Source organism: Danio aesculapii, chromosome 17 (assembly GCF_903798145.1).
Source record: "Danio aesculapii chromosome 17, fDanAes4.1, whole genome shotgun sequence".
In the NCBI taxonomy this organism is placed as follows: Eukaryota; Metazoa; Chordata; class Actinopteri; order Cypriniformes; family Danionidae; genus Danio; species Danio aesculapii.
Genome location: NC_079451.1, coordinates 5,314,486 through 5,341,713, shown reverse-complemented (window position 1 = coordinate 5,341,713; position 27,228 = coordinate 5,314,486). Strand labels below are relative to the sequence as shown.

General features: G+C 35.2%; 1 protein-coding gene across 1 annotated transcript in view; it reads right to left on the bottom strand.

Moving 5' to 3' along the window:
• alk (ALK receptor tyrosine kinase) overlaps positions 1–27,228 on the bottom strand; it is an 860,900-nt gene that overhangs the window by 474,705 nt on the left and 358,967 nt on the right. The window contains exon 2 of the mRNA XM_056477460.1: positions 18,077–18,193. Within this exon, the coding sequence (XP_056333435.1) occupies positions 18,077–18,193 (117 nt within the window). The remainder of the gene's footprint in view (positions 1–18,076; positions 18,194–27,228) is intronic.

Sequence of the window (27,228 nt, the reverse complement as noted above, 5' to 3'; positions counted from 1 at the left end):
TCGAGCCTGGGGCTCCCTCCCGTTTGAAGAGTGAGAGGGGAGTTTGAGCTCAGGTCTCGAGAACTCCCCTGCTTGTTATGGCTAATGAGTTAAAAATTGCTATGAGAGATATAGCCGACTAAGAGTTTGTCTATGGTGCCACTTTGAATTAGTCTATTCACTTATGTCACATGTCTTTGGACGGTGGGAGGAAACAGGGGAACACAAAGGAAACCCACGCAATCATGGGGAGAACATGTAAACTCTGAAATCTTGACTGACCTGGTAAGGATTTGAACCAGTGACATTCTTGCTGTGAGTCAACAGTGCTAACCACTGGGGTGCCGTGCGGCCCTATATAGGAAATGGAAGGGGAAGTAGGAGTGGAAGGGGGGATTCTTCAAGACGAAGAAAACTGAGGTAAGAGACTTGTTTATAGTGAGATAGAATTCATCTGATTGGTGCAACGTGTTAGCTGTTGCAGGACCAGCTGTGATCAATCATAAGCACATGATCCTCTCGAAGTTAGTTTTTAAGTAAACCGCACATAGTATTTCTATAGTTAGTAGATATTATAGTTAGGTTACGTTAGTTATGTATAGATTTAAAATAGCCCTTACTTATTTATATTTGTTTATATTTATGATTGTGTTTTTATGTAGCACTGTTGTTCTATGAGACATGACATTTTGTTCCACTGTATGTCCACTCAAAAATAACGCTTCATTTGAACTTGATTTGTGAAATGTTTGAATAGTCATTAACGTCTATATAATTTTTTGGTCTTGCTATGGATATCAATTGGCAGTGGCAGCTTTTTTTACAACATTCTTCATCATATCTTATTTTGTTTAGTGTGAGTAAATGATGAGGGTTTTTTAATTTTTTTGGAGTGAACTATCCCTTTAATAGGAAAGACATTAAACACAAATACTGTTCCATTGTTCATGTGCACAGTGCACCAGATCACCCTTTTTTAAGGCAGTGATGTTAAATAATTTACACCTGAGTTCTAAACATAGCATGCACATTATCCGATTAAACCAAAATGTGATATCAAATTAACCTGAGCGCACATTAAAAGTGCTAGTTGTGTGCTTTAATTTCCCCCTTAAATGACATAATTATGTTTAAATTAAACAAATGCCAGTTCACCGCAAGTTACAAAGCTAACACTAACACACATGTATGTGATTTCATAATTACCAAGCTTTCACTGAATCTGTAATCTTGTAACCCCCCTGTCACACCACATTTGGAGTTACTGCTTGGAAAATAGAGGTGATACAGTACACTTTATGTAGTATGCCAAGATAACTTCAGACATTTTTTTTTTATTATTTTACTTAATTTATTGTTGTTATTATTATTATTATTATTATTATTATTATTATTATTCAATAAAAAGCTTGACAGGTATTGGACATTGACAGGTAAAGGAGTTAAATTAAGCAATACGTGTTCTTTCATCTTTAGCTGGAAGGGCATCCGCTGCATAAAACATATGCTGGATAAGTTGGTGGTTCATTGCACTGTGGTGACCCCAGGTTAATAAAGGGACTAAGCCGAAAAGAAAATGATGATAATGATGACGTTCTTTCATCTAACCTCAACCCAACCAAGTTCAGAAACCTATTTAAATCCATTTAAAACAGAACAGTAAACACTAATGTATGCCTCTTGTATTAATCTTGTGCTAAAAGGCACAAAATAAACCATTCCATTCCAATACTTAATAATATATATATATATATATATATATATATATATATATATATATATATATATATATATATATACTTGTTTTATTTACTAACCAGGTCATGGCACATAAAAAAAATAAGTAAATACATAAATAAAAAAAAAATCTGTAGTAATTTGTAGAGAGCGAGAGAGCGCAAAGTCTGCCACGTAACCAATATAAACTAATATAATACTAGTGCATACATTACATGCATAAATGACGCCATGGACATTACCTTTAGATGCATAAAGATTTTAAAAAGCCTATATATCAAAGAAGATGGACAAATGAGAGCCTTTCTGTTATAAACTACAGTTAAACAGCTTTTCAAAAACTGCAAACACATACAGGAATAGAGAAAATCTCTTTTATTGTCTGTGCTGTGTAAATGCAGATGATCATATACGAGTCACTTTCAAAAGATGATGTAAGCAGGTCAACAAAAAAATCAGATACAGTCACAAAATCGGAATTTACCATCAAGATCTGCAGTGTAAAGGCAAGCTTAGAGGTCTTTTTGTTCCCCTCGGCCTTAGTTCTTCCTCGTGTGTTCTTGGATACTTAATTCTAATAACTATAATAATATTTACTTAATTTATAATACTATTTGATTTGCATACTGTTCTTCACATGCTATGTATGTTTGAAGTATGCAATTTTGAATGTAGAATGTTGAATGTAGCCATGTTCACTCAATGGCTAGGGAGTATCCACAATGCACTGAGGGCCCTATCATACACCTGGCACGCTAAGGCACAAGACTTGTTGATTTGTTGCTATTTTCAGACCAGCGCAACCCTGATTTTCAGGTTTTGCACCACATTATTTAAATGGCAAGTCCATTTGAGCCACTTTGTGGATTCATGGATGTTCCGGTCTGTTAAGATGCATTGTCGCATTGTTATTTTTTCAGAAACTGAAATAGAACGCGCCATTTATATATATATATATATATATATATATATATATATATATATATATATATATATATATATATATATATATATATATATATATACAAATTCCATGCCTACTTTGTGTCCAGTTTTGTGTCCAGTCCAGTTTTTTTTTTAGATTATTAATGACAATTTGCATTTTTATTGTAAGGTTGTTGTTGTTGTTGTTGTTGTTGTTGTTGTTGTTGTTGTTGTTGTTATTGTTATTGTTATTATTATTATTATTATTATTATTATTATTATTATTATTAGCAGTATTATTTATTTTATGATGATATTTGTATTTGTTTTAATAAAAAAAAAAGTTTAGATTCGTCCACCTGTCAGGTTTTGGAGACGTACTGTATGCTTCTCCATATGGGGCATAGGAACAAGATGTGTGTTTGGATTTGTTGTTTTTTTTTTTTACCACACTTGGTTATTATTGTTAATTTATTCATTTGTTGGAAATTAAAACTGAATTTAGAAATAGTTTTGAAACATCTTTGCGCTTAGCCAACAAAATTAAATATAGAGCCTAATGGATAGCTTCAGTGGAGTGCGTACAACACTGTTTTCTTATCCATGAAAGTAAAGGAGTAAAGTTAAGAGTAAAAGTAAAGAAAAAAGGCCAAATGGAGGAGGTTCATTCTTTATCCTCGTTCTGCAGATGGTCTGTTTAACTGTTTTCTCGCTAGTGAAGCATTCAGTTTTTCCATTCAGTTTTTCCACTTATAAAGTTCACCATGTAAATAGCAAATGTGCCATGGCGCAACTCAACTGACTCTTAAAGGGAATGGGAGATGAGACTCGTGGCGTAATCCATATTTTTCCATCCTTAAAATAGCAAATGTGGATTCGGACAAGCCCTTAATGCTTTTGCGCCCTGCGCTTTAGACTTTGCATTTAGATCGTTAAAATAGAGCCCTGAGAGTTTGTGTCTTGAATGAATACCCATGATTGTCCACAAGATGACATCCACAGTGGAATCCTATCTGTGTACTTTTCTAAGTAATGCATGTTATTACCAGCAAAGCACAAACATAATGGCATTCCTCCCAGTGCACTCAGTGTTCCATTCACTCACTTGTTTTCATTTAAACATTAAAGTAGACCACATTAGGGGACTGATAGGAAACAGTGAATGACGTTATAGAGATACAACCCTTGTGTTTTCTTTGTTCTTGGTCAGTTGTTCATTATATGTACATGGTTTGTATACTCAGAGTTTTCTCCTCTTGTTTTGTTTGTTTATTAAAATCACTTTGCATTTAGATTCCTGTCTCTGCCTTCTAATTCCTCACTCTGTATGTTACATTTCAAATCTTCTTTTGGGAGCTCTAATTTGAAGGAGACCTATTATGCAAACTTCACTTCACATGGTGTTTGAACAGTGATGTGTGTCCAGAGTGAGGGTAAACAACCAGCATATAATGGTAAAAAATCCACCCACCCCTTTTATCTCCATAAGTAGTGACTGCAAATGAGTTATTTCAGACAAGCCCTGCCTATGACTAGCAACAACACCCCCAACTATTGCACCACAGTCTGCTGTGTTTATATATTCATTAATGACCTCATTCTGTGATGCAGAAGTGCGCTCGCTTTTGCGATTTGTTTTAGAACTTCAGCTTCCTATAGGAGAAATGACTAGAAATAATAAACGATGTTCATGAATATACATAAAAATAAGTATAATATAATATGAAAATATCAGTTTGCAACATCAGCAGCATAACAAGCTGTTTTTAACGTCTACAAATCAATGGAAGTGAATGAGACCGGCAGTCTCAAGCCAAAAAGATTCCAATGGCAGCACCCACTTGCATGTAAAGAATAAGGTTAATAGTACAAGTTGATATAATGTCTATGCAAAAACAAAACAAAAAAACTTCACAAAGGCATATTTTTGCAAACCTTACACCTAACTGGTTCCCAAAAAAGGGTCAGTTCAGTACAGGATTTGCATAACTTTATATCCAGAACAAGAGTTGCACGTAGAATCTCCTTAATGTTTCAGATTCATGTGTCTGAATGTGTTTTTTATATGCTGTGGGACTATTTTTATCATTGTTGCACTCTCTGAAATAACGGTACACATGCTGTAATTGGGGCAGACATCTTTCTAACAGAACACTTACAGTATGTACTTAAAGTCTCTGCAAAGTGAAGAAATGTTGAGGCAGACTCAGTATTACTATTATTGACTGTGGCAGTCATGAGTCTTTTGCTTTTTGGCAGACCAATTCTGGCAGAATATGTTGTGATATGTACTAATAATGTGATTGGCTTTCTTTTCAAAAAGGGAGGGGCTACTTTATGTCTGGCCCTGTCTTCCTGTTCAGTTGGGATTATATCAAATAGCAGATAAAAATTCACCTTTCAAAACACTACATCTTTTACAGCGTATATATTATGCCTCATTTCCACTGAGCAGTACGGTATACTTTTGTACAGCACAGTATAATTTGGAATGGGTCACCCTGATTAAGAATGCTTTTTACTTGCATGGTGAAAGTTACAATTGGCATACATGTCATCCGAAAAACAAAGTTGGATAGGCTATTCATATAATATGTTTTTGCACACTCAAGTTCATTATTTATATATGTAGATGTGTGGCAAGTGAGCACAAATACACTAACTGATGAAAGTCTTGTCGCTTATTCAAGTTTTGTTGTGGTTTTTGGCTTTTCTCTTAATGAATCAAGCTCAGACTGGGGGTTATGAATATCAGAAGAATATACTTTATTGGAATATTTTCCAAAAAAGCAGAGACAGCCTGGAGCAGACCAATCTCAGTCTCTCCCCAGGACAAATCCAATGTCCCTCAAATTTGCCATACCCTTTACCCTTTTTCCTGCCACCTTTTTGTTTTCACAGCTGGTTCCTGGTTCAACAGGCCTCTCCCAGATCCTACTTCTTTATGACCCCTATTTAAAGCACCCTCTTCTTGTTGGCCCGATGTACAGATCTAGTATATTCATCACTGTTTTCCCACATACAATTCATATTTAATAATAATGACTAGTATCAATGTTTCAAACATCTAAACTGGACTCTTTTCTCCCATACAGTATGTGTCTTTTCAAATATACATGACAGTTTTAACATATGTTGTGTACATTTCATGCCTTTCTGACATAGACAGTTCTAATTGCATCCCTAAGTCCTCTCTCATGCTCTTTTATCAACCCTTTGCCTTAACCTATCACCTGTTTTCAAAGACATTCAATGGCAGATTCGTAGGGCCCTCCACTCAACCAATTAAATGTGTCTTCATATTGGTTTAGTAAATAAAAATCTTCTTCAGTTTTAGGAACAACAAATAATAACTTGACTTCTAGTTGATCATTTGGTATCAGACATGGTTTAAACGAAAGGCAAAAGCCTCTAGATTACACTTATTTTACCAAAATAAAATATGATCATACCTTGATTTTTAATTATTACTAGAAGTCTAGTATTATTTATTGCTCTTACAACTGGGATCAACGACAAGACTTTTGTCAGGTAGTGTATATAGAGGAAGTGTCAAATCTCACTCCAAGCATTTAGATGATCAATGATCAATTTGGATGATCAATGATGATACATAATCCATACTATTCTACTTTCTGGATGTTCTTTCTATTAATTAATTCTGTAGAGGTACAGTCAACGCGTGTCTCCTTGTCGTTTAGTAACATAATGTGCCTTATCATGCACCCTGCGCATCAAGGCACAAGACGCGTTTCCATGCATTATCAGACCAACGCAACCTTAGTTTTCCCATCTTCCGTCACGTTGTTTAAATAGTAAATCCATTTGTGCCACTTTGTGGACTCATGGGTGTTTTGGTCTAGAAAAGAGGTGTGTTAAGGCGCATTGTTGGCAGTTGCTATTTTGAGGAACTAAAATTGACTGAGCAATTCTAAACAGTTCTAAAATCCAGCACAGAGCACGTCAGTTGTGTGCCTCACTTAAACATTGCTTAAAACACACAGGATGTACAACAATACACAAATATCTTTACAAATGAAAAATAATTGAGAGAATAAAATATTACAAAAATGATTAGTTTCTAAATAACTATTAAAAGCACTACCTCCATGCCTTATTCACCTCGGGGGGCATTTTTTAGTTCATTCATGACAACTTAATGTTATTATTATCATTAGTATTCTTTATTATATGCATATCTATATTTGTTTTATTAAAGACAAGCTTAGATTTGTCCACCTGTCAGGTTTTGTACAATTTGGGGCAAAAGATGTCTTGGTAAGGACTAGAATCAGTGACGTTCTTGCTGTGAGGCAACAGTGCTACCCACTGGGCCACCGTGCCACCCATCTAGGAAAGGAGGAGGGGTAGGGGTGGAAGGGGTGATTCTTCAAAACAAAGTGAATTGGGTAGGCTAAATTGTCCGTAGTGTATGTGTGTGAATGAGTGTGGATGTGATGGGTTGCAGCTGGAAGGGCATCCGCTGCGTAAAACATATGCTGCATAAGTTGGCAGTTCATTCCGCTGTGGCGACCCCAGATTAATAAAGGGACTTTGAATAAATATCTGCATTTTATTCTAATCTGATCTTATCTGATATATTTATCAGTCATATGCCAGCTGGTGTGAAAAATAAATGAACATCAAATTTAAGTCCATGAAAAGAATTATAAATATGCTAATTTCATGATCATCATCATGATCATCATCATCATCATCATCTGTGAAATATGTACCATGGCTATTTATTTATGCATGTCGTTGACCGTTTTATGGCCTGTGCACACCCCATGTCTTCGATCACCCTGTCAGATGCTCTGAAGAAGAGCGGGAAGGTGAATGCATGAGTCATGAGTCAGTGTTGACAGATGGAGGAGACACAAAACGATATGGACAGCCTAAATAGAATAAAGCATTGTGCACAGACAGGCACATCGCCTAAAACGTATTCATCTTGAACTCCCCTGTTCGTGTTTTTCCTCTTTTTGCATAGTCCTCTGAAAGAAATCCATCAAACTCTGATTTCATTTTCGAAGAGTTCTGCTGCTAAATATGGCTCAACGGGCAGCGGGAGATGGCGTGATGGGACTTGAGAGGGTGTGTGAAAGGTGTGGACAGGATCCTAGAGCTCACGTCTTGCACCATCAATTTTTACTATCTCACATTCCAGCATATTATGACAGTGGGCCCAGAGGATCTATTAACAAAATGTACAGATGAGTGCCAGCTGCACTGGATCCAGATACAGAATACGAGCCTGTAAATGTTAGGAGAGTTACTTAAAAACACATTATACAAGGCAGTGTCCATGTTATATGCCAGAGTTTGTCAAAACTTGGACTGCATCGTTTTACAGGATTATGTGACTGCCATAAAACACGCCATACTTAATAGCTTTGTTACTTTGAATAATTGTGTGAATATTATTAATATGACATGCTGGATCATAAAAATAAAATATTAAATATTGCCACAATGTCTGTTGCTTCAGTTAGAATCAGCACAAAACTAAGTGCTTAAGCGCACTTGTCACAATCTGTGTAATTTATTTTCTATAATTATTTTTACGATACACTGCCCATTCACAGTTGTTCATTTTATTGTAGCATTAGTCATATACAGTTGAAGTCAGAATTATTAGCCCCCCCTCTGAATATTTTTTCTTTTTTAAATATTTTCCAAATGATGTTTAACAGAGCAAGAAAATTTTCACAGTATGCCTGATAATATTTTTTTTCTTCTGGAGAAAGTCTTATTTGTTTTATTTCGGCTTTTTTAAAAACCATTTTAAGGTCAAAATACTTTATTCGATAGTCTACAGAACAAACCATCATTAAACAATAACTTGCCTAATTACCCCAACCCGCCTACACTCTCAGAAATAAAGGTACAGGGGCTGTCACTGGGGCAGTACCTTTTCAAAAGATACATATTTGTCCCTGAAGGGTCTGTAATGGTACCCCAAAGGTACTTTTTAGGTACATTTGGGCATTAAAATGCACCTTTGAGGTACCACTGTGGACTCTCTGAGTACAAATATGTATCTTTTGAAGAGGTACTGCCCCAGTGACAGCTCCTGTACCTTTATTTCTGAAAGTGTAGTTAACCTAATTAAATTAGTTAAGCCTTTAAATGTCACTTTAAGCTGTATAAAAGTGTCTTTAAAAATATCTAGTCAAATATTTTTTACTGTCATCATGGCAAAGATAAAATAAATCAGTTATTAGACATGAGTTATTAAAACTAGTATGTTTAGAAATGTGTTGAAAAAATCGTCTCTCTGTTAAACAGAAATTGGGGAATAAAATAAACAGGGAGCTAATAATTTAGGGGGTTAATAATTCTGACTTCAACTGTATATATTTACAATACATACAATGTATTTAGATTAATGATATATGTTGACTTTTTGTTATGTTTACATACAAATAATATAAATTCAAAGCAAGCCTAACTTACTGGGACATTCATTATCAGCAATGCTAACCCAACATAAATGTATTCAACACAGGCTCATTGTGAAAATGTACCCCGTGTACATTAGTGGAGAGCGCAAATTATGTAGCCAGAGCTACATATGGCTGCATTTAGTCTTTAAAACGATTGCTATGGATGGTTTGACGCCGCAGACGGCTTCTGGTTCTTTTTGTGGTGACGGCTTTTCCACTGTTACCAGTTTGCTCAGTAGCTCGTTGCATAGGTTGGCAGAGTTGAGATGCGAAGAGGAGTTGACCGCGACTACAGGGTTCGAGTCTGGCAAAGAACAGTTCCAGAAAGCAGGTAAAAAAATAAACAATAGGCAAAAAATAAAATAAACAAGTAAATAACAGGGTGAGAACGTGGTAAGATCTAAAAATGTGGTAAAAATCAGGCGGCCGCTGGGGCTTTTTTTCTGGATTGCTTTTGGAAACACTGTTGGTTGGGTTTAGGGAAGGGGGTTATCGGGTCAATTGTTGCTTTTGTAAACCATATCAGTTGGGTTTAAGAAAGGGGGTGGGTGGTCAGTCAGTCAATCAGTCAGTCTACAGCAGCCTCTGGTGTATTTACGCAAGAACAGCAGGCGCTGTCTGAAAAAGAGTACAAAACGGCCTTTGGTGGATTTGCGAAAACAAAAACTGCAAAAAAAAAAACGTACCTCCTGTGACATAGTTTACAATCTCCAGAAATGTATATAGGGGTACGTATCAGTAATGACCCTGGGTTGAATGTATTCGTAGTGAAACTGTGACCACATGTACCATGTTCTCATTCAAACTGCTTTACACAGTGTCTAGTGTTCACAAAAGAGCAGCATGAACACAATTGTTCCCTTTTGACAGTTGGCTTACAGTATTATACCTGTCAACCCTCCCAATTTCTCAGGATTCTCCCGTATTTTACAATTATCATTCCATAAGCTATTTTCCCATATTTCTCCCGAATTTTTTATCATTCTATGAAGGGTGGCAATAAACAATAAAGTGCCAATCCTCCCTATACGCAACCCATATCATTGAACCACCAGGGGATGCCCCTTACTCCTAAGTGCAAGTCTGTTCTGTGCTTTCATTTTTGTTTAGGCATGAAAACACTTTGAAGCACATATAAAAACAGCGGAATTACCTTCCTTTCCATTATAGGTGCTGTTGCCCCTCCTAGGCAATCCTCAAAACAGTAAGTTCAGTAAGTGTTGCTTTACTGTCAAACGAGCTCCACAGTGATAAATAAACGCAGTTTCTCAAATGGATTCTGTACATGCAATGGGTTTTGGGTGCGTGTTTGAACAGACACATAATAATAATAATAATAATAATAATAATAATAATAATAATAATAATAATAACAATAATAATAATAATAATAATAATAATAATAATAATAATAATAATAATAATAATCTAAACATGGCGATTTTGGGTAGGTTTTCTTTATAAACACAACACATTATGTCCTAAATTTCTTATTTTCACATCCAGATGTTCACTGGTATGTACAGTATATTCCCTTACAGTATAACTTTGCAATTGTGTGTGAACTTTCAGTAGGGTATTAGTAAATGGGATTAGGGTTACCTGAGATTTAATTACAAAGTTGCGTATAGTAAATAGAATGAGAGGGACTGTCAAAATAAAGCATTAGAAGATGTAATCTTCAATCTAATGACATGTATTGGCAAAGTTACCTAAATGCAAAATCCAAAGCAGACCACCAAAATAAAGTGTTACTGAAACACATTGGTGAAGAAGCATTGCGTCTTCCACACAGTAGAACGGAACATATTGTTTAGAGAAAATAAAAGTGCACCAGAAAATGTGAAGCATGGTGATTTAGCAGTTTCCTGCCTCAGAGCAAGAGTCTGAGTCTAACCCTAACTCTCACCCTTTTACTGGGAATTTTTAGAAAAGTGGTTCACTTTAAGAAATGTTGAGCGGTTTGCCAAGACAATCATCCAATAAACTGAAGGTCAAGAAAATAAACTATTTCTTAGCCACCTTCCAAGCAAATGGATCAACTGTTGATGAATGGGAAAGCTAGGTTGCTGCCGGAAGTGATGTTAGTGAGGCAAGCAGGGCATGCTCAACCTGCGGTCTGTGTGGGTGCTAACGCCCCAGTGTATTGATGGGGATTCTACACTGCCCAGTTAGTGCCGTCTTTCAGATGAGATGTTAAACTGAGGTCCTGACTCTATGTGATCATTAAAATTAAAATTTTAATTTAATAAATTCAAGCCAAATTTGCCCAATGGCCTCTGTCCACCATGGCCTCCTAACCATACCCATATGGTCATCGCTCGTATCCTATCCACCAATAAGCTGGTGTGCGGTCTGGCGCAATATGGCTGCCGTTGTGTCATCCAGGTGGATGCTGCACACTGGTGGTGGATGAGGAGATTCCCCCCAATGTGTAAAGCGCTTTGAGTGTCCAGAAAAGCGCTATATAAATGTAAGGAATTATTATTAATTCGATGGGACTTCCTAGTTAATTAAGTTCTGGATCCAGTCCTGAATCCCAGTACAACTGCATATATTCCAAAAAGAACTGACCAATCAATATGTAATACTTCTGTTCTGTATACAAACTGACATTTGATTTATTTATGTATATATTAACTAATATTAGTATCTCTCAGTCGAAACAACACTTTGTCATTCCAGACTGAAACTGCTGACCTCAGGTGTGCTAAAACACCCGTTTGTTTCATCTTATTCACAGCCTTCTCTCCACTGGACAAGAGCTGCCAGTCTCCTGGCACACACACATGCCAGCTGTGCCAGGGGCTTGTTTTGGCAGAGAACCACAGCAAAACAAGAGAGAGTATTAGTCCTGGTGTCATGGCCATGGAGTGGGGGATCAATCTCGATTTGAAGTGCTGGGAGTTCTGGGTGATGGCAGTGTTCAGCCAAGCCCCCCCACTGTATCACACTTTCTGTGCTTGTATTAACACCAGCATGCAACAGATGCTCTGAAAACATTGCAATCCATCATTTTGCCGGTAGTGGCGCACGTCATTCACCTTCATATGGAAACTACTCTTTTTTTTTTACTCCTTTTGCTAGAAAATATAGGGCTCAGCTGAGCCGACGTGCCTGATTCTCCTAATGGCCTATTTGAATTAATTTGCAAATTTCTGCTGCCGGGAGAAGATTGGAGATTTGCGGACCCCATTACAGTCGGGGCCATGTTGTGCTCAGCTATCTGGGTCGAATCAAAATGATTTCGGCGTGAAGATTGAGGTGATTTTTTTTGAGCAGTGGGAGTGGAAGCGTTGACATCATTGTGACATCAGAGCGGCATCGTCTTCATTTGTGAACTCAAGAACGAGCAACTGCTTTGCTTGACAGATTAGATCAAAGTTGGCAATGTCAGGCTTCATAAACCGATATGCATGACTTGTGTACCCTCAGGAGACTTTCTTTTTAATATACCAGATAGCATGATGTCACTAAAACATGTTTTTTTTTTTTTTTTTTTTGACTTTGATGACCTTGTGTGATGTTGACTGAAGGCATTTACATTTATTTTGTTATTATGTTTTCTCGGTGTATGTTTAAACAACAACAAAGCTATAATTATAATGTGTGCATATATATGTATATGTGTGTATATATATATATATATATATATATATATATATATATATATATATATATATATATATATATATATATATATATATATATATATATATATATATATATATATATATATATATGTGTGTGTGTATATATATATTTACTTATATAACAGTTCTATCTAGTTCTTGAATCTGATTGGCTGAAAGCCGTGCAATATTTTGCCAGTAACAGCACACAATGGCCTCTTCACTCTTCACCTTTGTGTATTACTTCGCCCACATACAGCCAGCAACATATGTATGTATATATGTATGTATGTGTATATGTATATATGTGTGTATGTATGTATGTACAGTATGTATGTATGTATGTATGTATGTATGTATATATATGTATATGCATTTATCTATGTATTTATGTGTGTGTATATATATGTATATATATATGTATATATATATATATATATATATATATATATATATATATATATATATATATATATATATATATATATACATATATATATATATATATATATATATATATATATATATATATATATATATATATATATATATATATGTTTTTTCAATAAAAGTGTCTGCTAAATTAATAAATGGAAATGAAAAGAGTTTTATCTGAAGCAGAGATGCCCAAACTAGGGCCCGCAGGACAAAGTTGGCCCATGGTAACGTTTATTTGGCCCACCATACTATCTGAGAATGGTTTAGAGATTGTCATTTCAAATTTTATGTAACCTTATATTTGTTTGTTTTATTGTTGAGCTACAAAAAAAAAAAAGTTTTAATGTAAATAGTGTAAATAAATCAGATTTTGTTTAAAATATACTTACGACAGATAGAGGACAATGCAGAGACTTTGGTGAGTGAATCAAAGCAAAGGCAGACTCAGCTTGACAGCTCTGAACTCCACTGTGTTATAAATGTGATTGTTTGGGTTTATATTGCAATAAGTTATTATTTTAAAAAGTATAGTTAATACGATTCAAAGTATTTTTTTTCTATTTATTTTTCAATATTATGAAATGAATTTGGAAATTGCCAATGGCAATTTTAATGTTAAATTGTTTGGTATTCATCTTCGGCCCACGGCTATCAATGATATTTGTTTTTTTGGCACTTTATACAAAAAAAAGTTTGGGCACCCCTGATCTAAACCATGGTTGAAATGATGAGAAATCCACTAATCAGATACTGTATGTGGCTCCCAAATTTCAAAAGTGCTTTTGATTGGTTCAAATCAATGACACAAATTTTTGTTTGTTTGTTTGTTTTGTGAACATTTCTGCAGGTTGAGTGAGAAATATGTTTCCAAAAGAAACTTCAAATTAAGATAGCACTTCTTCTTTCAGCTTCTGCTGTTGTTAATACTGTCAATCAGACCCTAAAAACCCAGACCTCCTCACTGTCTGAATCATATCGATGGATTGTGAATGTTGTCAGCTTTTCCGGTGCCAAACATAAATCAAGGAGAACACAGCCAGTAGAGGGACGCTAATTATCCAGGCTGTGAGGGCTCAAGCAACAGCCACTCCAGCTTCAATCTCCACGTCAATCATACTGAATTAAACACGAGCGGGACTGAGATTTGAGGGCAACAGCGGATAGGAAGAAGTGTTGCATAAGCAGGCATTTGTGACAGCTTTTGGCAACGAAACCATTAAATTATGGCAGACGGTATGACCTCTGACATAAACTCTGGCTGTTGAAAGACTTTCATTGTTGTCTGAGTCTTTTGGGATATCTGACAAGGCCATTCACCCTCTCTCGCTGATCTGAACAAGGCCCTGAAGACTTTTATTGAATCTCTTACTGGTGATTTGTGGATTTAGATTCATTAAGTCATGGAAACAAATGTAAAAACCCTTGCTTATTGTATTGCATTACTATGATAGGGCTGGGTGCTTCGACACAACAAGAAACAACTCATCTAATATCCTAATAAATATATAGTACCATTTCTGTAAATTCAATCAAATAATAGCTTATACATACTGACCACATGTAAGGGACTATTTCTTTTTTTAAAACATGTTATGCTTGTACTCAGAAATATTCTGTCACGATCACCAGCGATCATACTCCCAGATCGCTGGATCTCACACACATGGACTACAAATCCGCCATTCATGGACTACATATTCATACATGCACTCCATTCGCACACACACACACACACACACACACACACACACACACACGCTTCCCCATTTCCACTGATTGGACTCTCACAGCTGTTGCAGCTTCTGGACTGATTGCAAACACCATTTAAACCACACACACTCTCACTTCCATTGCCGAGTCTTGTTTAACTGTATAGTGACATTACAACGCGTTTCCCTTAGTCTTGTTCCTCCGTGTTTTGATCTTTGCCTTGTTTACTTTTCTCCTTGTCTGCCGCCTGCCTTCTGACCTCTCGCCTGATACCTTTGACCACGATTCTGGACTGCCTTTATACATCTGTTTGCACCTGTGTTGACCATCATTCCCTGACTTTGAATAAACCTGCACGTGGATCCTAAACTTCAGTTGTCTCTGTCACTCCCCGTGTTACATATACCCATATGTATGACGTTATTTAGAACTTCAGATCAAATGTTGGATTAAAATGTAGAAACATAACATATTAACAAATTATAAAATAATTTTCAAAAAATAAAGATTAGAGGTCCAACGAAAAAAGAAGGAGAATATATTTTAAAGATCACTAAATTAATTGCAAATTGTTTCTGAGTCCCTGTAATAGTATGAAGTGTTGGGGAAAGTTACTTTTGAAAGTACAGTTTCCAATTCAGTTTGAAAGCATTTATTTAACAAACACACAATATCCAAGGTGGAATTGTATTAACTAATAGTGGTTAAAAATATCAATCAATCAATCAATCAATCAATCAATTAATCAAAACATCAGGGAATAATGACATGTGCGCCCAGCCTGATCTCATGAGAAAACGTAAGTATTTTACGTTTTGTCAGTTTAGTGGCTATTTCGTAGGAATTTGTACGAGTTCAGTCGTACGATTTTAAAAAGGAGGCGTGGCACCTAACCCCGCCCCTAAACCCAACCGTCATTGGGGTATGAGCAAATCGTACTAAATTGTATGAATTAGATCGTACAAATTCGTACAAATTAGCCACTAAATCAAAAAGTTACGAATTGCAGTGAGATTGTGTTGGTGCGCCCCATAAAAACAGCATCCACTCAGTCTTCCTTCCATTAAACAGCTTGTTCTATGTAAAGAATAGTGAAGTAAAGCCCGGAGGCTGGGAAACTGGATTGATGGCCAGTCCATCAGAAACCAGTGTAGTGACAGGTAATGTTGGGTACACATTGCACAATGTTCTAAGTTGCTTGATTGCTTTTCTTCTCACACTACAACTGTCTGGGGGGGAACGCAACCCTACATGATGGATTGTTGACATGGAGGTCACACACGGCACAACATTTAATAGGAAAACCTACAAACGTTGCTTCTCTAACCAAACATCTACAAAAAATACAAATATGAAATATGTGTTAGATTAATTTACATTTAAAAAAGAGGCAGTAATCTTTAGATAATGTACAAGTTGTCTGTGCACTAATATGCTGCCCCCAAACAAACAAACAACATTATTTTTATAATTTATATTTTAAATTATTTTTATATTTCAATACTACTACTACTGCTACTACTACTACTACTACTACTAATAATAATAATAATCTACTAAATATTGCTTGGTTGTTTCTATTTATTTATTTAATTATTATGTGTGTGTTCATTCCTTTGTTCTCAGTCAAGGCTCACAAACGTTTGGCAATCTTACTGAATTTTAATTAAATCTACATAAAACCAATAAATGAATAAATAAATTAATTAATTAATAAAAAAAAAAATATATATATATATATATATATATATATATATATATATATATATATATATATATATATATATATATATATATATATATTGAAAATAAGTTACTATTGTTATTATTAATATAACAACAATAATAATAATAATAATAATAATAATAATAATAATAATAATAATAATAATAATAATAATAATAACAATAATATTTTTTTTGTATTATCTAATTTAATTAAACTGGTTTGTTAAAAACTGGTTAAAATGGTTTGTCTGTTTGTTGCTTGTTTTGTGTATTTATTTATTTGTTTATTTATTTATTTATTTATTTGTTTTTTGTGTTTATTTGTGTTTATTCATTTGTTCTCAGTCAAGGTTTACAAACAGCTGGTAATCTTACTGAATTTTAATTACATGTACATGAACCCACAAATAAATAAATATGGATTGGATGGCAGAATAGATTTGGATTGGTGATTTCTGTTTATTTTTACACATTTATTCCCTTCATCTAATCTACTTCCCATGACCATTAGATGAGATTTACAACCACATACCGTATTGCTTTCCTACTTGACTGCATCAAATATGATCGTATATGTTTACTCAGCTATAAAATATATACGTATATATATATATATATATATATATATATATATATATATATATATATATATATATATATATATATATATATATATATATATAATATTTTTTCTTCTGCAGAAAGTCTTTGTTTTCATTTTAGCCGAAATAAAACAAATGTTTCTATTTTTTTATGAACCATTTTAAGGTCAAGCTGTAAAGAAGTGTCTTGAAAATTATCTAGTAAAATATTGTTTACTGTCATCATGGCAAAGATAAAATAAATTAGCTATTAGAGATGAGTTATTAAAACTATTATGTTTAGAAATGTGTTGAAAAAATCTCTGCTAAACAGAAATAGAGGGGAAAAAAACGGGGGATACTAATTCACAATTACTCTGTCTAAACTGTGTGTGTATATATATATATATATATATATATATATATATATATATATATATATATATATATATATATATATATATATATATATATATATATATATATATAGATGATCATGTAATGCAGTGCAAGTAAGTCATCCATTGCAAATTACACTTGTGAGCAATTTAGACAGCAACAGGATTTATGCACTATAGAGAATCTTTGAATGCATCTTAACGGTACATTCTAAAGTCACTGAGTGCATAATCCTGATAGACTTTCTTGCCTATCTTCTTTAAAACACCCTTTTAGTTGCGGCTTGTTACATCATTTGTAATCCTTACAGCTTGATTCTAACTGCAAGTTCAAGACCAGGCAGTCAAAAAGCTCCGGGAGTGTTTGGGGAATGAGAAACGGACGTTTATGCAGACTGACAACCAACTGCCTACACACATCACATCCTGAAAGGGGACCGCCTTTGTGTTTGACCGTAGAGTTCAGGAAGCTTTTATGATACTGATGCCAGTCGACTTACCTGAAGTTGATACAGGATCCTCAGGGAAAGTCAGCTCGTCCTCCGCTATCCAAGAAAAGTTCCAGTATTTGGGAGCGACGGTGGGATTTCTCGAGCTTGTGGATGATGAGGGACGTTCTGCAGAAAAGAAACAAAGTAGAGTTCGCTGTCAAATGTCTTTGAAAACATACTGTAATGTCAGAATATGTCTGAACGAGTTAAGCTCTGTGCGATGGAGGCTTTATCTTTGTCTGTGGAACATTTTATACACTCTTTGTCTTAGGTTAGATTTTATCCAGTGGCAGTTTTATAAAACCTCACACATAGAAATTTGAGAATATAAAAGAACAGTTGGTAACACTATAACGGGGGTCTTAAGACTTTCATGACATCTTTATAATCATGGAATCACACGTATCATGGAAATGACTGAGATTTAATGAATGCTTATGATTTTGGTCATTCAATCAGTTTTTGTCACTTTAAATGCAAAGGTGATATTGTTTGAGATGCCATTGTCTTGGCAACTTGACATAAACAAATACATCATAACCGGCCATTGTCTTTAATTTCAGAATTTTCTTTTTTTTTTCAATGAAACAAATAGAATTTGTCATTAAAATTTCTCAGTAAAGTGTCAATCCACTTTAAAATTGTTTGATTGATTATAAATTGATGATTGATTATAAAGCTTGTTTGCATTGCTGTCCCGGGAGAGAGCCCTGAGCTCATAAGATCCTCGAGCCCGGGGCTCCCTCCCGTTTGCAAGGCGAGAGGGGAGTTTGAACTCAGGTAGATCTTGAGAACTTCCCTGCTGTAGTAGCCAATGAACAGATAGTGATTGCTCCTAAGAGATAACTACTTACTAGGAGTATATCTATGGTGCCGATTTGGATTAGTCAATTAACTTAAGTTGCATGTTTTTGGATGGTGGGAGGAAACTGGGGAACCCTGGGCAAAGGCACGTGAGAATGAGGAGAATGGGGAGAATGTGTAAACTCCGCACAAAAACGTTGGCTTGCTTGGTAAAGACTAGAACCAGAGACGTTTTTGCTGTGAGGCAACAGTGCCAACCACTGGGCCACCATGCCACCCATCTAGGAAAGGAGGAGGAGTAGGGGTGGAAGGGGGGTTTCTTCAAAACGAAGATGGCTGTTATATGGAACTTAGGGTATTTCAGCCTGATCTCTCAGGAAAACATAAGTATTTTACGTTTTGACAGTTTAGTGACTGAGTTCAGTCGTACGAAATTGTACGATTTTAAAAAGGAGGCGTGGCACCTAACCCCACCCCTAAACCCAACCGTCATTGGTGGATGAGCAAATCGTACTAAATTGTATGAATTAGATCATACGAATTCGTACGAATTAGCCACTAAATCAAAAAGTTACGAATTGCCGTGAGATTGTGTTGGGTATTTATAGTGGCTTAGGAATAGTCTGATTGGTGAATCATATGAATAATGCGGGACCAGCCACAAGCAATCACAAGCACATGATCCTCTCGAAATTAGTTAATAAATAAACTTCACTTATTAATATTTAATGACAATTTTATGACAAATTTAGTTTGTTTTTCTGTAGTTATTACAGGTTTTCTCCAATGGTTTTGCTCATTTCTTGAAACAGGAATTACTTTCTCAGAACAACATGGACAAACCTCTAAACCACTTGCCAGTTGTTCACAACAGAATTAATTTTCTCATTCATTTCATCAAATTGCAAATGTCTAAGTACATCTTTGCAAATGATTAAGTACATGTAACGAATGTGGCCGATCAGACACATAATTATTTGGATTTATTCCACAAATGATACACCATCAACCTCTCCTACCCAGAAAATACTGGATGGTCAGTGTGTAAGATGAGGTATTACAACACAAATGATTGCTCCTTGCTTATGACTCAAGACTGATGCTTTAAGCATTATTTTCTCTTTATCTGTAATCAGGTGTTTTGCAACAAGTCTCTTGCTTATGCATTAATAGCATGGTTTTGGTATCACTTTATTTTGATGGTCCCTTTAACACTTTTTGTTCAATTTAAATTACATTGCATCTACATGCCAACTAATTCTCAGTAGATTATAAGTAGACTGTTAGTTTAGGATTAGGGTTAGTGTAAGTGGACATGCACTTGCAAAGTTTCTTAACTTTCTTAAGATATTAAGCAGACAATCTACTAATACTCAAATGAGAAGTAATTGGCATGTAGCTGCAATGCAACTTTTAGTCAACAAAATGTGCAATAGGGACCTTCAAAATAAAGTCTTACCATGGTTTTAATATTCCTGCAGTCAGTGTTTTACACTGCCACAGTTAAACCAGATCATAGATAGTTCATGTTTGATGTCCCTGCAAAGCTAGGTTGGTGTACTGAATTATAGTTCACATTTTATCTTAATACGTGTGCAACATATTAACATTTTAAGAAACTTTAAACATTCACCCAGAATGCATCTGCAAATCACCATGCTTCACAACAAAGGACTATAGGGCATGCCTCAGGAGAGTTAGCTTTCCCATTGGTCAGCTCAGCTCTCGAGGGTGTTACAAGACCACTTGTATAAAAGCTGGTGACTAAGGCCGCACCCCAGGAGAACCCCAGAGAACATCCAAAGAACTCCAGGGAGCAGGCATGGACCCTGGCAAAAATGGGTTAACCGCACAGCTTAGACATTCCCATCTCCAATGCCTCTTTTCTGTTGAGAGCCTAGTTAAGTTTAGTTCACCGCAAAACCAGAAGTCAACACGACTAGTCCTTTTCCCGACTCAACAACTTGAGGGTGAGATTCTACCCCACCCCAAATCTCACAGGACAAAGAGCCGACCACCAGCTAACCACATGGGAACTCCCGCTCAACAGAGGGAGTTCTTCCCATCAAAAAAAGGAACGTAAGTAACGCCTCCAGATTACCACTGAATTGGTGTAAATTAAATGTAACCCTCAAGAGACCATTGAAAGGTTAAATTGAAATTTTTGTGGTTTATTTTTGATAGCAATAGCCGCAATTGAAGTCAACTGTCAGTTGTAACGATCGCTGGATGATTCGTTTGTTTGTATTTAGAAAGTCAATTCTTTTGAAGCCCTGTTCAAATTAATCTTCACTTTGAGCTAATTCGCTACATACAGGTAGCCTACATGTAGCACAATTTTCAAGTAACTAGATCTAGTTGATCTAAACTGATTGTTGATTCTCAGTGGATAGATTTTGGACACTCCAAAATGTGTCAGCGTCAGTTTGTTGTATCACATGCACAATAGTCTGTTCAATTTAGTTGAACACATGAGTGCAAGTGAGTTATAGTGCCATGCTGAACTGTAAGTCTGTTTTGCCAAACGAACTTAGAGTGTTGAGAATGTAATTCCTGTTTCAAGAAATCCAAACCAATCACGTTATTGACACTGTTATCATATTCATGACATAATTATAATGGCTTCATTGCAATCATGTTTATGACGGATTTATGACAAGTTATGTTGTTTAGGTAATGTGAAGATGTCACGATAAACAAATACATTATAACCCATCTTTGTCTTTATGTCAAGTTGTCATAAAATTATCACAAACAGTGTCACATTTACATTTGAAGGAAATAAGCGAATGACACTTATTGGTAGTTATCATAAGAAAGCATAATATGTCAATCATATTCACGGTGTGTCATGTGAACACCCCTTTAAGAAAGTATTACTGACAGTTTCACCTATGACACTGTATATAATATCTGATTTGATAAAAATGAATGAACATTTAATTTCCTATTTTTTTTTGTTTGTTTACCTTTGTTTTTCATTTAATAAACTCAAACACATTTTAAAATGATAAATTATCCTCTAATTTTCGTTTTAATATACATTGCATAAACTTTTAATCTGCATTGCATTAAAAATTGAGTTTTACTAGTGCATTGCAGTATTTCATGTATGAATACTTTATCACAAAATGCTCTGGCCTTTACACAGTAATCTGCCTTAATTAGTTTCTGTTGTTTGCTTATTCTAATCGTCCTTCATTACACACCTGCACAGATATTGCTGACACAGATCATTTGTTTGTGGAGCACTGCTTGTCTAAGCTAATTTGGGGATCAAGAACCGCTGTGGGTTTCTTTACCACATGCACTATTTATATCTGCACAAATACCACAAATATATAAATAACTGCATATATACAAACTGTGCATTATTCTATAACTCTGCTATAACCTTGTAGCCTCAGTTATGGAGCAATTAATGGCATATGCTGGTAAACATAATGTTCAGAATGGCTGGAAAACGAATTTTCTTTTTGTAGTTTTTTTTTTTTTTATCATTGCATTACTTAAAATAATTCATCAAAATGTGTGCATATATTGAAATGCCTGTCAATGGTAAAATGATGTCATCAAAAATCCTCTGGATTATGATTATTATCTTTTATTAACTGGATTGTTAACTTTAAGTAAATTTATTGAACACAAAATGACTTCATTTATATACAGAAACATTTGAAACATTTAAAACATTAAAAAATAAATAAATAAAAAGATACAAGACATTGTTCTGAGCCATAATAGTTCATTTATTCTTGAATTAAATGCAAAGCTGACAGAAACCAACAAGGCTGAAAGGAGCATACACTAACCTATAATATTCACTCATAAAATGGCATCAAACTGTCAAAAACATGGGTAAAAACAGACAGGCTAATAAATACAGATCAACAGTATATAATACTGAGCGTATTTAGTGACTCAGTTTACATGGACATAAGTAATCAAGTATTTTGCCGTAATCTGAATGAGGCAATACTATGATTAGGGTGTTTACATGAGTTGCTTATTGAATGTTCCTTTCATAATCTCATTTTACATGTTAAAGCACATAGATCAATAGAGCTTCATCACGCTTTCCTCATTTCCTCTGGAATGCAATTTCGGGTGTTTCATTTTTTATTTGTCAACATTAACTGAAGTTTGGCACTCTCACCTTTATTCTGAAACATTTCATGCATGCCCCCCATGATAAACGAGACATTTGATGTGAGTATGAACTGCCGGAAGAGTCTTGTTTTAATGGAATATGAGACCACATGCCATTTGGGAAAAAACCTCCGCATGTCTGTGGTCCTTCACTAACTCAATAGGTGTAGAAAATAGTGTCAAAAAGCCATGTGTGTATAGACTACCATGTCGCAAAATGTGGTGAAAATCACATACGACAGTAATAGTTTGATTGGGGTGTTTACTATATACTGCACTTTAATAATGTGACATGACATTGTTCATTTCAATCAGGACTTGGATTAGGGTAATCAAAAACCACTGTGTACATGGTAGATTCTTTAAAATTGGATTATTGGTGCTCATGTAAACACACTGACTGATTGTCGAGATGATTCTAAGTACTCGGTTAAGTCTGTGCTATTAGTTTTAGCTGTTTTAATCCGGGAAAACATATATTGGAAGCCATGTAATATTAACATATATATATATATATATATATATATATATATATATATATATATATATATATATATATATATATATATATATATATATATATATTCATTATCTTGATGACACCATTTTTACAAATTTGATAAGATAATGGTATAATTTTCCCAAAAAAAGAGATGTAAACCCAGTTTGTGCTTTCAGGACCCTTAATATACCATTGTTGTGTTAAAAAATGTCCAAAATGCTAATGTTGTTAGAATTGTGTCGTAGAACTGTCCAACTATATTTAACAGGAATATAATTAATTCCAATTGTATTCAAGCATCCAACTGTCATGTTTAGGTAGGCAAAGAGAATTGAAACTCTGTTCCTAGCTTAATTCCCACATAATGGAGACAAAAACAATGCTCTGCATTTAGTACAAAGACAATAATCGACAACAGACTGTAAATAAAGCAATAAACTGAAAGACTGTTTGGAACAAATATACCAATTAGTGCAAGCAAATCAACTATATAATTGACACGGACAACAATACAAGCTTGTTCATTCATTCATTCATTCATTCATTCAATTAATATATTTAAGGGTTTCAAATTTAAAGTCTTAATGTGCACACTGTATGTATTAAGGTCAATTTAGTAAGAAACTCTCAACTCTAGACTTTCCCAAAAAAGGAAAACTATTTTTTTTCTAGTATTATTATTATTCATATATACTTCAGAAAATGTAAATGTGACAACTCTTTTACTTTTTTTCCAACATAAACTTTTTCCATTAATTGAGAAACTTATACTGTACAATTTCTCAGTACTTTCAACACGTCATATATATATATATATATATATATATATATATATATATATATATATATATATATATATATATATATATATATTTGTATATATATGTATCCACACTAAGATTTAGATTTGAACCAAATAAATCAATAGTGATTTAAGCTCTTTCATGTAAAAAAAAAGACTGCCACAGATATATACTTTCTAAACTTTGTGAATATATTTATGCATTGCAGTTCAAATAGCAGAAGGGACAGGCTTTTTAAAATGGGTTTTGACCTTGATTATTCCATCTAGCGTCGTACATTGTAAACCATGCCTAATTAACAAAAAAGCTAAATTGGACAAAGAGAATAGGGAGTTTGTTTTGTGAACTATAACATGCCTGGTGGGTTGAGATCTGTGACAGGTCACTCAAGCTTTTGTGGAAAGCAATAAAATGTGTGCTTCGACCATTGCTTAACAGGGCCTGGGTGAAGCCCAAGGTGCACGTATACTCTTTAATCATTCCAAATGACTATTAGGGGAGAATCAATAGTAAACAGAAATCAGCTTTCATGGGTAGCTATTAAAGTGTGGTCGAGATCAGTGTGTGAGACCGCTAGAGTGCTTTTAAATGACCATCTCTGGGCAACATGGGCTACAGCACAGAAACCTGATCGCTATTGTTTTAAAAGCATTATATTGCAGAGGCTATTAGTGTTTTTGATAAGAGTTAAATATTATAGAAAAAAATAATAATATGGAAATATATATATACTGTTATAATATATGTTATAAATATATATATATATATATAGTTATAAATGTAATATTAGCAGCACTGAGAAAAAAAAAAGTATTACAGGTAATTGTCTGTATTGTTTTTACAGATTTTTTTCATTATGCAGTGAAATACCTGTGGCCTCATGTATCAACGCTGCGTACGCACAAAAACTTTGCGTACACCAGATTTCACACTCACGTTTAGATTTACTAACGGTGAAATGAACGTGAGAATGAGCGTTGGTCCACGCCAAATTCATGTCTGGCGTACGTGCATTTCTTGTGTGTGTTTGTTTTATTTCCATTGGCGACTCCTAGAGGCAATTATGTTAAATTGCACACTACAAAGTACCTTTGAGCCGTGCAATGGCAGCTGTATGGGACGAGATCACCCGCATGCCTAGCAGGTATATAAGGTTTCCATACCTTACAGTTGACCAGCCAAACATTAAAGCTCAATTTGCAGCGATCGCTGGTTTTCCCAATGCAATCGGAGCGACCTACTGCACGCACAAGGCACCATCTGAAGATGAATTTGCATACGTGAACCGGAAACATTTCCATTCAATAAATGTGCAAATAATATGTGATGTTCAAATGCGCTTAATATAAAATACACACTTATTAATGATTCCTACTTGTCTTTCTCGTGATGAAGAGTACGCAAAATCTGATTTGTAGTTGGTGGAAAATAAGAATTTCATCAGACGTTGGATTTGAACCGGGTTCATGAGCGGTGGTGTCAAAACATGTTGCCATGCATTTTACGAGCTTCGCCACTCACGCTACTGTTAACCTCTCTCTTTAGTTATGTTGTCTCCATCAATCACACGGTGATAGGTGGGAATCACTCAACTAGCTCATTCTATCGAGGTGTGCTATTCGCACTTAGCCTGAATAGACAATACAAAATTTTACATCATTTTACACCTTTACATCGGACCATTTCTTTTTTAATTCACTCACAGTGCGATGTTCAGACCCCACTGCATTAAAAGGGAAATGAAGCACTCAGTCAAGTTTACCTTATTTTGTACATTGGAGTCCACTTTAATGAAAATATATGAAACAAACTCGATTAATGTAAGCATTTAGCAGAAAACGGTGTGTTTTCCTATAGATTATAGAGCTAGGGCACAGCCATCTTGGAATGTCGCTGTGGCTAATGTCACGGGGTTGGTTGAGTTCCCTTCGCTGAACAGAAACAATAGAAGTAAAGGAGACTGCAAAGCCTAATTTAACCCAATGCTTGAAGTTGTTGACATGGAGGTGCTGCAAATACAAGCATCGGGGGGATGAAAGTGAAAGTACCTGCCCCCACCACGTCAGCACCAGATTTAGTTGAAACCGCAGGCAGTCAGGCAGCATAATATAGAGAGTGAATCACTACTGACGTAATGGGGACAGGTACTTTCACTTTTCACTGCTAACCTCCCACACCTCTGCTTGTGTTAAAAACCAAACTGAGATTGGCGCTGTGTTTCTTATGGCATCGTTTTTTCCTTCATACATGTTGAGAGGTCGAGTTGATTGACTTGATAAGGGAATATGTCTTGACATAACCCACACAGATTTGACTTAGTAAAGTGTGCAGTCATGTTTCATTTTAATTGTTGCATTAGTCTGAATGTAAATACCCTCGTCAGGTAGCGCTGGAGCAGCGTGAGAGGATCACAGTGCATCAAGCGAACAGTATTAACAAATGAAAAATACACAACTGAAGACACTTAAATGCTTGTATTTTCACCAGCTCTGTGATGTTTGTCCACAATTTCATGCATTGGGTTAAATTAGGCAGTCCAGTCTCTGTGTTCAGTCTGTTACAATCATGGTGGAAACCCAGACAGGCTGTCAGGCAGCGTAATACAGAGAGTGAATCAAAGCGCATCAAATGATCGGTAAATAAAAGGGAAAAAAAGAAAAATAGAATTAATATCTATACTTTTATATTAGACACACATCTGATGCTTGTATTTGCAGCAGCTCCACATCCACAACTTCACGCATTGGGTTAAATTAGGCTTTACAGTCTCCTTTACTTCCATTGTTTCTGTTCAGCGAAGGGAACTCAACCAACCCCGTGATGTCAGACACAGCGACATTCCAAGATGGCTGCGCCCTAGCTCTAAAATCTATAGTAAAACACGCCGTTTTCTGCTTAAAGGT